This window comes from Theropithecus gelada, chromosome 6 (assembly GCF_003255815.1).
Source record: "Theropithecus gelada isolate Dixy chromosome 6, Tgel_1.0, whole genome shotgun sequence".
Classification (NCBI taxonomy): domain Eukaryota; kingdom Metazoa; phylum Chordata; class Mammalia; order Primates; family Cercopithecidae; genus Theropithecus; species Theropithecus gelada.
In genome coordinates, this window is record NC_037673.1 from 133987519 (window position 1) to 134000679 (window position 13161).

General features: G+C 45.0%; 1 protein-coding gene across 4 annotated transcripts in view; it reads right to left on the reverse strand.

The window, feature by feature from the left end:
* Positions 1-387: 387 nt before the first annotated feature.
* Positions 388-13161, reverse strand: part of KLHL3 (kelch like family member 3) — a 117297-nt gene continuing 104523 nt past the window's right edge. For 3 of the 4 annotated variants that reach the window (XM_025388597.1, XM_025388599.1, XM_025388600.1), the window contains 3 exons: positions 11175-11315; positions 8623-8766; positions 388-4995 (listed from right to left, as the gene is read on the reverse strand). In XM_025388597.1, the coding sequence (XP_025244382.1) occupies positions 4967-4995; positions 8623-8766; positions 11175-11315 (314 nt within the window). In that variant the 3' untranslated portion in view covers positions 388-4966. The remainder of the gene's footprint in view (positions 4996-8622; positions 8767-11174; positions 11316-13161) is intronic. The other variant, XM_025388598.1, reaches the window with a different exon arrangement.

Genomic DNA, 13161 nt, shown 5'->3' on the forward strand with positions numbered 1-13161 from the left:
GACCAGGAGGCTTTGAGAAGTTACAGCTGAGCCAGGGATCCACCCCCGCTTCATACAAGGCTCCTCTCCCAAATGGTGATGCCCAGCTGAGCTAGCCGTCTTCCCCACCAAACCTGACTCTCCATGGTTCCCAGTGATTATCTGGCAGTTGCCCACACCACCTAACACCCCCTGGAGGGACTGTCCTCTCTTGGCCTCATTGAAGAAGGTCTTTGTGGGCCTGGCACTCTGCTGGGGCCAGTGATGGAAACCAAGGAACCCAGATCTTGTCCAGTACATCTTAAAATTTTTTTAATCCGAAGACATATAGGAATAAATCCGTCCTTTTCATGTTTGAGACATAGCAGAGAGAGTGGACTACACAAATGAAATACTGAGAAAAGTTTGCACAGTTCAACTTTTATTAAAATTAAAGGATGGCAAATTAGAACATGATTCCTGTTAAAATAATACATTTGAGGAAATGTTTCTTCAGCTATCGCTGTAACTGATCAAGCATGTGACAAGTGTTCTTTTACAAGATATACAGTCCCTAACAGCCATGCAGAGAACACCAGATCGAGGATCTTACCTATGCAACATGTTGTACGGGGTGTCAGTGATCAAGTCTGACTGGCTATGACAACCACAGGGACAGAGCACCCACACAGACATACACATTCAGCGTCTTCACTTTTCTTTCAAAGAAAGTATTTTACACATAATATGCAAATTAAACAAAAAGCACAAGGGTCCTCTATTGCCACTGAAAACGAGGGGAGGGGAGGACGGGGGAGCGAATAATTTACAATCTCATAACCAAACATGGCACTAGGGCAATTTGATGCTGCAAATGCCACAGTCCTGTGCATTCCTGCCATGGCTGATGCTATATCCATGAGTCACTGAGTCCCATGACGAAGGCTGCACAGGGGTTATGAGGCTGCAATTATCCACTACAGAAGTAATCTCTTCCATTCCCAAATGCTGGAAGTGCTGCTGGCTCTCCTGTTTGGTCAGTAGAAACACAGCACAGCTGAACATGAGGGGCTTAGGACTCTAAATAGTGCAAATGCTTAAAAAAAAAATACATTCTAACCTCCTTGCTTCTCCAGGCAAACAGAGCCTTTAAAAACTCCAACTAACTGGAATACGAGTTTGCTCAGCCTCCCAACCTGATCCAGCTAGGTGCAAATGGGGAGCATGGAGGCAATGTAAATGGCACCTGTCCCAACAATAATAATAATAATAAATTTTAAAAATCATGATGCTAATGGCAGATAAATACACAAACCAGAGCCTGGAGTAGAGACACAGCTCAGGAAGTAAGTTGTAAGTGTCGTGTGAGCACCTGCAAAGCACATGCTTAACACATGGGGATCATGAGGACTGACCCCTCTTCCAAAGGTCAGAGACAAGATGCTCCCAAAAAGGGCATCATCCAGCAGCAAAGCCTTCAAGCTATTGGAAGCTTCAGATGAACAAGGAGATAGAAGAGAATAAGGAATGGTCGGCTGGACCTAGGAAACTATGGGAGTGTGTGCTGGGGGGCAGGCCTTTCCCTGAGGCTTCTCCATGCCACAGGGTGCCAGCCTCAGTGCCCGTCAGTGGGAGCCACCATGAGACAGCCCAGCCTCACCCCCACAGAAAGCAGGCTCCAAAAAAAAAACACACACACAATCAATACAGATGGGCAAGAGCTGAGTCGAACACAACATCAGTCCCTAGCAATTCAAGAAACACCAGTGACTGTGTTTTAAAATGCAGCAGACTCCCTTGAATATGGTATTTGAAAAAAAAAAAAAAAAAGGCTCATCTACCTGGCGCTGCTGAAAAAGATGCTTCTGGAGGGTGAGAAACAAAAGGAAGAGAGCTACAGGCATGAACTATGTTTGAGAGTGAATGATGCAAAGAACATAACATATTATCATGGACAATAAAAAGCGATTCAAACATCTTGAAAAAAATATCTTATAAAAATATCTACATTAAAATTTTAGCCTAAAACCTACAGCTTCAATTTTATAAAAAGGCAATATTTGAAAGGATCTGGCTCAGAAATATACAAACATTACACAACAGATATCAAAGTAAGACAGCTCAAAAAGCATCTTAGGGGATATTGCAACTGGCTTGTCAGGAAATAGAATTAAGTATTCTTATTGCATAGCAGAAAATGAGGTCACTTTCATTTGCATAATACTGCAACTTTGTAGATGGAGAGATGCCATTGGGTACTTATGAGAAATAACTTTGGAATTCAGAATCTGACTTCTACATTGTTCAAATCAGTATCCAAGTGGCGTCTCGGCTGCTTCTAACCTTGGGCCTCAATTCCATTTCACCACCTCAGTCAGATGACAGATACGCCACTGGCAAAGCTGCATTCACAAGCAGCCGTGGCCACCCTAAGTGGGGCAGTAAGAGGCTTCATCTACCATGTGACCAGCACAAACTCGAAAATAGCCTGCTGTGTCCACTGGGGAAAGAGAATCCTACCTGGTAATGAAGAGATAGCAGGTTTTGGTGGCATCTGTGGGCAGCTGGAGCAGATTGGCTTTGGTGATGACGTACCAGTGTTCTGGTCCCCGTGAGAAACGACACACGAGGGTGAAACAGACACAGCCTCGCCAGCACGCCCAGCAGAGGCAGTGCTTTGTAGGGAGGGAGACATGAGGCGAAACCAATTGCAAAAATCCAAAAACAGAAAACATGACTGACTAGCTTTCAGTGGAGGGACCCTTCCCTGGAAGATGACACATAAAAAAATAGCCTCTCCAGCACGAAAGTCTAGCTTCTCAATGGTGGGGGAGGGACGTGGAATTCACCTGTCATCTGAAATTGAGAGCTTCTGTGGACGGCATACATCAGATCCCAACCCCAACCCCATCCCCATTACACAGACACACCAAAACAAGACTCAAAATTTCCTCAGAGAAGGAGAAAGGACATTTCTCATTCCATCAGCTTCCAACCCACAGCCAGGTAGAGTTCTGAAGCCACCGTCATCCCCACTTCATAGTGAGACCACAGTACTCAACTAAAACATGCCTTGCTTCCTTTGGAGACATTTCTTCCAGGTCCCCCAAAGCTGGATATTTTAGCCTCTTCTGAAGGCTTCTACAACTTCTGGGTACCTTGTTGTTCTCCAAGCGTCTTGTTGAAGAAACATGTGCTTAACATCAGAAAGAGAAGTTTTGTCTTTAGGAGAGTTGCACATTTGGGGCACAATAAATATACAGTAAATATACAAAGCGGCCCACTGGCGGGGAAGACTTCGGGGTTTCTGACTGCAGGGGTTGGGGGATGCCAATCTCCTGCAGCACCTGCTTGGAAGTAGCCCAGTCGTATCAGAAGTCCAACATCAGGATTTATAAAGTTCCTTGGCTTCCTGTAGGTAGATTCTCAAAGTAGGGAGTGTCCCAGACTGCAAGGTATGAGACTATTCTCCAGACACAAGACTTCCCATGCTTATGCCAGAAATTCCAGCATGAGCAATTTGCTAGTTTACGAACAGCACAACTTTAAAGTTTTTTAAAGACAAATTACTCCATGCACCCTCAAATGCCCACTCCTCAAGATGCTTGAAGCTCTATCATTAATCATTTTTACCTGTGAATTAGCAAAGCTCTTCCCAAGCTCCCTTTTTAAAATGCAAGCACACCTCAGGAGGCCTCAAACCCAGGGCCCACTGACACCTCCTACCTCACAGGGAAAGCAGTAGTGAGGTTCTTGGGGCTTGGGGAGAGGGTGCACACCCTGGAATGGGGGAAAGCACAAGAAAAAGAAGACAAGGACATTAGACAGACTTGACCACTGTCACAAAGCGCCAAGGGCCAGCTCTAGTGGTATATTCCTTTGAAGCCATCCAACGTCCATCTGAATCACACACGACTCCATCCAACACAGGCACAAATCTGTATTTGCATTTGGAGGAGGGTGGCCTCTTATTTATCCTCCAAACCAGAACACTTAAGAGAGTAAAACGGGGTGCTGTGAATAATTAAACCCGGATATTAAGTATAAATGGGGACTGTCCCATCCTGGGAAAACCTAAAAGTAGGACCCTCTCTGAGACCATTACAGGCAGGAACTGAATCCTTACCACTTTGGTTTTTGGTTTTTTGTTTTTTTCCTGGTTTTTGTTGTTTTTTTTTTTTTTTTTTTTTCAGTGTTACCCGAGGCTTCTCTGAAGAGCTAGTTTTCCCAGCCGAAGAGACATAATATCTCCCAGGCCTGGAATCTATGACATCAAAGACCAATGGCCTAAACCTGAAGACTGAGCAGTTCTCATCTGCTTCCTGTAGGAGAACTCAAGGAAAAACAGTGGGCTGAGAAGCGCAGGGAACCCATTTGTCCCTTATTCTAGCACACAGAGGACACGGTGCAGCTTTGAAAATTCTCTAGCTCTTCTGCAGACAAAGTCACAGTAGTTAAAGTACATAAGTGGGTGTGGCCAGGGAACTGCCCCCTCACTGGTTATTTCTGGACATTCCCAGACTGTCCAACTGGACCTTCGGAAGAAAGCAGCTTTAGTAGTCTCAGGGTCCCCATGGGACAAATCCAGAAGAGAGGTCTCTGTGATTTGATTTTTAACACAGCGAAAGGATCAGTAGCAAAGAAATCCAGTAGACTGTCACACACGCTCACCCCCCAACTTAGAGAAACACCATGTTCTACACACACACACACATTCCAGGGTCTGTATGGTCCCTGTAGAAACACCAAAACAAAGCCCAAAGGTGCTGCCTGGGGCTGTCAGGACCCCATTGCTCAGGGCATAGGCCAGAGCACCTCAGGGGAGCGGGGGTGGGTAATGGTGTCCACACTGCGATGAACAACACCAGTCTGCCAAGTCAGAGGACAGCAGTTCTCATAGCAGCACAGACCCTCCCAAGGGAGTTGAATCCAGTCACCAAGGTCCTGCTGTTTAGAGTCACAGGCAGCACCTGCTCCTTCCTCCACCTCCTGGCAGTGGGATTTTGGGTCACAAGGACTTGTGAATCACGGCAACACCTAATAAGAAAGGGGGAGAAAGTTATCATCTTAGCTTCTCCAAAATTACTCAGAGTCCCAGTGAGTTCATGAATCCAAGATATCCTGAGTCACAGCCAAGGGAAATGTGTACAATTTTTATCCTAATATCGAAGTGTCTGTAGACTCAGGCTGCTAGCAGCTGGCCGCTCCCCACTCCAAGAGCCAAGTCCTGGCAAGACACTTGAACCTACGAGCACAGTCCCTCAAACACCGCTGGCTAGTGGCCTCACCGGGTGTCATCACATGGACTCACTGTGGTGACTCCCGTTCCCAGCCCTAGCACCCAGCCCAACAATGCTCAGTGCCCAGGGGCAGCTATGCAGCTCTAAATTTGAATCATTGTAAGAGAAGCGATGGGTGATTCATCTCTACTTTTAGAAGACACTGGAATGAAGTGGAAAGTATAGTAGGCTGCCTTCATGGGAGCAAGAAAGACTGAATTCCAATCCTAACTCTGCCACCAGTCAACCTGCACTATGGCCTTTGGCAAGTTCTTTGACCTCTTTATGCTCAGTTCCCACACGAATATCATCTAACAGACCCTGCCAATGTGACAATCTCGACTTTGATAAATGCTCTAGACATGTACGCTGTGTTACTGTTTTAGTCCGGGTGAACCACGCTCAACACCTAACTATAAATCCACGCATGACCCAGAACCTCACTGTAAGGGACTGAGGCTACATATCAGATAGTACAGGTTGATTCCGTCAACATCCTTCCAACTTGCTGTCCTTGACTACAGCCACCAGCAAGTTGAAAGCTCGGGTTCCCAGACTGCCTGGCAGTTAGATGTGCCATGTGACCCAGTGCTGGCCAATAAGACTATAAAGGCAAGTGTGCCAGTGTTGCAACGCTGGCTTTGTTCTTGTTGTGACTGGAATGCTCACGCAAGGCCAAGGGGAGGCAGCAGCCCTTGATAAAGCTGGCAGAACAGAAAAGAGAAGAGAAACCTGGTTCTTCAATGTCAGTCTGAGCCCCCAGGCCAACCTTGGATTTCTTTCTACTTGAGACAAATACACTCACTTCCTTATTTAGGAAAGTATCTGTCAGGGTTTCTGGTGCCTGTTGCTAAACGAAATCCTAACTTATAGGTGTCTCCAGGCAGGATGGTTACTGGAGCCTTATTTTAACATAGTCCCACAACTATAAAATGTTCTGGTTGAAGATGAGATTGACAGAACATGGCTAAAAGCAAGCCAGGATACCCCACTGGAGATATTCTGCTAAGACATCTATTTCCTGTTTATTCCTGGCTAAAGGTGCAGACATTGAAGCTTCGAGGCAGGCAGAACCTGAGTCCAGGTGCCTGGTCTTGACAGCATCTTACTTGAATCTCAGACATCTCTTTCAGAAGGTAGCTTTTTGTTTTTGAAAGCAGGCTCCTGTGTTGCTTTTTCATATAACCTTTATCTTGATTATAAAAGTAATATATTCTCATTATGGGAAATCTGGAAAATGCAGAACACAAAGAAAAAAGCTTTAATCCCTTCACACAAAGAAAACCACCACTGTCTTTTTGGAATACTTTCTAGCATCTAATAATAATTACAATCATTTACTGCATGGTGTCTACTGCCAGGCAGGCATTGTGCTTAGCTCTTCACAAGTATTACTGCATTTCATTCTCACAGCACCCTAAAAGGCTTAGTCTAATTTTATTCCCATTTTACAAATAAGACAACAGGGGTTCAGTATGATAGGATATCTGGCCCAGAGACTCAGGGCTAGTGGCAGAGCTGGGATTCAAATTCACATCTGACTCCAATATCCATCTGCAGAAGAAGCAGCAGCTATTCAGCCCCCACTCCCGCTACCAGCAATACAGGACTACATGTGTGAGTTCACAAGGTTCATACAACTTTGCATCCTTTTTTAACCTAACAGGCTATTACAAATGTTTTCTCATAACATTAAAAATCATACACTATATAAATATCCCATAGATTATTAACTATTTCCCTCATGTCAGACATTAAGTTATTCTCAGTTTTTTCCTATCATGAGTAAGGCCCCAATAAATAACTGTCCACAAATCTTTGCATTCTGGAACATTTCCTTAGACTTTAATAGACTCAGTAAGTGGGTTTGAACATAAAATTGCAGGTTTGCTTGTCTGCTTCCTACCTACTTCTGGAGAGGGCAGACAATGAAGAAAGGTACATGAAATATTCAGCATATATATGAAATTCTAACCACCCACACTTAACTCTTCCCCTCTCATTAAGGCACGCATGGAGTCAAGGGAAGATCCTCACTTGTCTCACTCATCCCAGAACAGAATTACTCCAGGACCAAACTTCTTCTAAAATGTTTTATACTTAGCCAAGAAAAGCATTACAAGGTGAAAAAAACTCTAAAGGAAGAAAAAAGTTAAAGTCCATTGCAACAGAAGTCTTACGTTGAAAGACTGTGCTGCAAACTCCTTCAAATCTGCACAGCACAATCTTCCTCTGCAGTCAAACTAGATGGAATGACTGACCTTTATAACGCAAAATGGGAATTGGAAGAATATCCCTGGAGTTGTGGTATGGATTAAAAGACATAATGACTATCAAATACTTTGGATAATGCCTGGTATGTTCTGTGTGTGCTGGATAAATAATGTTATCTCTATTCCAGATTCTGGAAAACCAGATACAAGGAACTGAACTACACTATGGATATATATTTGCTCATCTCCCCATAGAGAGAAACACCAACTCTGACGCCACCCCTGCCCCTGCCACTCACCAAACCCCTCACACACACTCCCCAAGAAGAAGCTTCCACACCCGCCTGGTGCCTTACTCTAAGGCTTACCCTAAGCTGGGGTAGCACAAAGGGCATGGACTTAGAACTCTGGGTTTGAACTGACTTTGCCATTTATTAGCTGTGTGGCCTTCAGCAAGTTACTTAAACTCTCCAAACCTCAGTTTCATCATCCATAAAATAAATGGATACAGTCCCATTCAGCCCAAGAGTTGCTGAAAAGATGAAAACAAATGCACACTCTGTTCCTAACCCACTGCCCCATGGCACGGGGCCAGCCACCCAGTAAAGGACAGCCATTTGTGTGATTGTGATCCAGCCTCAAAGTGTAATTGAGCCTGTCTCCTCCAGGAAGGGTTCCCTGGCTTTGCCAGTTCTCACCAGTCTCTCATGTGCTAAAGCCTGTCTAGTGTATGTCATTTAGAATTTGTATATACATCATCTTGTCTTCCCAGTTGTCCAATTCAACTCTGGACAGCAAGAATTGCATCTTATGCCATCTAGGAGCCTGGCACAAAGTAAACCAGGAATGGCAATGAAATTCTAAAATCTCTTGTGACAACTCAGTTCAGTTGGAGTGGCTCGATGGAACAAACATTATAAATTCTGAGGCTACCTTCAGGTTCACAGGGTCAGGGCAGGGGCAGGGGGTAATAAGTGCTAATTATCAGTATCTGTCATGAGCTCAGAATGAAAGAGTGGTGACCATGTAACAATTACCTGTCATCCCTGGAGGAGGCACTCAGGCCCAAGTTAAGCAAGCTCACATCCCCTCATCCCACCGGCCCACCCACTCCTCATTCCCCCAGTGTGTTGGAGGCCTCTGGGATGGGCATGGAGATGGCACACACTGACCTGCATAGCTCCGCCCCGTGCTCATGTTGGTTGGAAGCAGTGTCCATTTGTCAGTGACAGGATTGTAGTACTCCACCGAAGCCAAGTTGCAGGACCCATCATCCCCTCCAACCACATACAGGAGCCCATTCACTGCACAGACCCCTGGGAGTCAAACAAAAGCCATAGGAGACATCACAGCAGGCGCACCAAGAGATCAGAATTGATCAAGAGACAAATCCAGAGAGCCTGGGAGGCTCTTTTCCTCCCTTCATGGTAATACAACGGGGATTTGGCTCCACAGGTTTGAGTTTGCTAAGTGGAAGAAAATATTGACAACAGCCACTGGGCTCCAAGGATCCTTCTTCCTAACAAGATCATTTCCCTGACCAGGGGGTCTGATTACTTATAAAGTGTATGCCCTCCGCCACACACATACCTACACCATAAGTATGTAGAGCATATGGGCACAGACCCCTCTCTACTGGAAAGGTGTACACAGACCTCCTGTGCCAGGCCTGAGCTAGAGAATAAAACAATTCAGGGGACTTCATGCATGCTACTACTTCTCTGCTGCTAAGTTTTTCCCGGATAAGCCCTATGGTGTATCCACACTGTGTGATGCTGATGGTTATGTCTGTTATCCCTTTACAAGTCTGGGGTCTACATTCACACACAGCTCCCAGGGATGAGGAACAGCTCCCACCCTGATCTCAGAGTGAGATGGGTTTTGGGCAAGGTCTCATGCAGCAGGGTCTAAGGCGTACGAAAATGTAATTAATTATTGCTCATTAAGACTTTCAAAGGCCATAGTCCAATATGTTGTGTGTTTTTCAAAATTAGATTAAGGGATTGGTGATACTCCAAAAAGTAGCAATTACCAGTGTTGCTGAAGGTACTCTCAAATACTGGTGAGACGATAAAATGGACACCTTCCTGGATGGCATCTAAAATACACGTGCTCCCTCTAATTTAAAAAGTCCACTTCTGGCCAGGCACAGTGGCTCACACCTGTAATCCCAGCACTTTGGGAGGCCAAGGCAGATGGATCACTTGAGCCCAGGAGTTCAAGACCAACCTGGGCAACATGGTGAAACCCTGTCTCTACGAAAAATACAAACATTAGCCAGATGTGATGGCACATACCTGTGGTCCCAACTACTCAGAAGGCTGAGGTGGGAGGATCTCTTGAGCCCAGGAGGCAGAGTTGCACAGCCAAGATTATGCCACTACAATCTAGCCTGAGAGAGCGAGACCCTGTCTCAAAAAAAAAAAAAAAAAAAATCTATTTCTGGCCTTTTATTCTAAAGAAAGAATTTTAAATGTGTGCACTGATTTAGCTACAAAGACCATTTATAATAACTAAAGTATTACTTATAGTATAAAAAAGATGGAAATAACCTGTGTCCAATAGTAGATTGTTTAAATTATGATATAGTCATTTAAAATAATATCATATAAGTAAGTTTAGTGTTGTAATAAGATATTCATGAGAGATTGTAAAGTGAGTTTTTTTAAAAAAAAAAAAAAACAGGTTACAAAATAGTGTTATAGTGTAATTCCATTTTTGTTATTAAAAAATAGAAATATCTATGCATGAATTTTATGCAAACACACATTTACATCTAAACTGAATTCCCAGGTTCTAGATAGACTAGCTGCCTTAAGGGTCCTGTAATTCTTTGCTCATGTGGCTTCAAGCCAAATGAGAACTTCTATCACAGCAGGCTTAGGCAACGAGTAAATTAATAAACATCCCCTCAGCCCCTGTTTACACTTCCAAGTCAGACACGAATGGGCTTAGCAAACAGGTAATATGAGAATAATGAAAATGGATCTGCCTGAAAGTCACCTGTGTGTCTTTCCAGCCTGGGAAGTTGGGCTAAGCCAACACTGTCCTAGAGCAAAGAGGCATAAAGGTATACTGGCACAGTACACAACCCACAAGGCAAAGCTCAAAAAGGAAATAGCTTAAAAGGGGCCTCATGCTCCAGGAAATATAAACCTAAATACTCTACAGTAAATCATTCCTACAGGAAGGCATAGGAGACAAGAAGGAAAGGAGAGACAGGAATACAAAGAAAGCAATAAGGAAAGGAGAACTGATCAAGGGTCCAACTGTCCCTGCAAGGAAGGAGACTGGTTTCAAGTAGGAAATGAGAGGTTCTCCTAGCCAGGCACTGGCAAAGAATAGATAGAACCAAGTGCCATTTTCTGGCCCTTGTCCACAGAGCCCTGAGCTTAGCTACCTACAAAGCTGTCGGGCAAGGGGTACTGACGGCAACCAAAGGACTTTTCCAGGTCTGTGCTCATCCGTGTGTGGTAAAAGTCATCACCCTTCAGTGGGGAGGAAGGCGATCCTCTGCATCTAGGTTGCAGGATCTTCAGCTAGCTTTCGGGGTCTCAATTTCTCCCCTCCTCTAACCGAGAGCCCACCTGGAAAATGGACACTCCCTGTTCAGGATATACACTCAGCTCCAGACCCTGGGAATCTCCCTGATGTTTACAGCCAGTGTCTTCAGGGAGAAAAGGCACACGACCCCCAAAGGGGAGATGGAGAGAGCAGTCATTACCTGCATTGCGCCGGCACATGTTCATGTCTGCCACTTGCTTCCAGGTATTTGTTCCAGGATCGTAAACCTCAACGCTCTTCCTCACCAAAGGCCCATCATGCCCACCTGTGGCGTACAGCTGTCCGCTAAGCACTCCAACCCCTGAAAGGCAGAGCACAGTGTCCCAGCCTCAGGCTGGCTACAGTAACCAGAAATCAGGAGGCCTGGGGTCCAGTCCTGGACAGCCCTGACCAGCAAGGGGACTTGGGGAGTGCCAGTTTGTCTCCCTGGACCTCAGTGTCCTCATCTGTAAAACAAATATAATGACACCCTACCTGCCCCCTCATAAGACTCGCAACCTCAAAACTTTGAAGTATAAAGCAAATGTGACCCAAATTCTGTTTTGAAAAAACATAAACATATACATACATATATACATACAGGGGACGATGTTCATAAGCAAAGAAAAAAGGACAAAAAATACTGAAAGAAATCCATTAAAATATTAAGAATAATTATTTCTGAGTGGTAAATTACATTCATTTTCCTTTTTTGCCTATCTATATTGCCTAAGTTTTCCTACAATGTTGTATTACTTACTCATCCTTATATTAGTTGATTAAAAAGAGTTAAAAATTGAAACTAGCGACACAGCAAAAGTGCTGAAATTATTATTAAGGAGGCCTCCCTGCTGGTCATGTAAGCAGAAGCTGACCTTTCTGCCCACTTCTCTCCTCCTGTACTGCAGAGGGCATTATTAGATCACTAACCATGTTGATCGGCCTGAGCTGAGTGCTAGAATTGCTTTGTTTACAAGTTTTAGTATAATCTTTTAAAATCCTTTTATACAACAAGAAGATGAAAGCCATAAAGAGGGAAGACAGCACAGTATCTAGAAAGTGCAACTGACCTGGTAGCTAGGACACCTGTGTTCTGGACTTGCCTCTCTGACTTGCTCACTAGGTGACCCTTCCCCTTTCTGGGCCTCAGTTTCCCTATTTGTAAAGGGAAAGAGTTGTACTAGATCAGTAGTTCCCATGGACCACAGACTACTCCACTCCGTGGGCAGGCTGCATCTCAATGGACTGGGAAGCTTTTTACAAGATAGATTCCACACTGGTCAGGAGTCAGAAAAAGTTCCTCAGGTGACTGGGATGTGCAGCCAGGTTTCAGACCCAAGAACCAGATTTGTAGACTATAACTCCATATGGATGAGGACTGTTTTTACCCTGTCCTCGTCTGCTTCCCTGTGCCCCACGGCAGTAGGTTCTCAAGAAATATTGCTTGAATGACAAAAATATAAATTAATAAAATCCCTCCCAGCAATTATGTGGTTATGCTAGTGGCTCCCAGCAGTTGCTCTAAACTAACAGCAGATGGCGCTGTCGTATCAACAATGGCTCTCTCTAACTGACAGGTTTAATACAATTAGTTGAGTTCCAAAGCTGCCTCACCTTCCTTTCCTCCATGCTCAGCAGGAACACGCATTCCCTGAGAGATGGCCTCTTTTTCCCCTAACCATCTGGTAGCATTGCCCACACCCTGCTGAGGAAGCGAGCTGCCTTCCAGGCACTCAGGCAACTCTGCCTCTGCCCTAGTGCAGCCTCATCCATAAACATTCATGCAGCGGCGTCCTGGACCTAGAGCCACAGGCGCTCCTGGCACCTCAAAGGGCCTCAGGCAGCCAAAAGCCAGGGCCTCTGGTCTCTGGGTCTTCAGCCAACAAGAACACCAACCTTGATAAGTATGTGGGTTCCCAACTCCAGAGGTGAGACTTGCCCAAATCTCACGAAAGTGAAGCACTGAAGAAAGGCTGACCTGGGAGTCGGAGGCCAGGGCTCTGACAGTAACCTCAGGAAAAAGGCTTGGTTTTGATTTCCTAAATCAAGGTCAGTGTGCCTCCCAGGGACACTGCACTCCCAGGCAACAGACGTGTCACCCTCCAGGTCCTCCAGTGTAGGTAAGAGACAGGAATAGGGCCAGGTAATGTCCACCCAGCAATAACCAT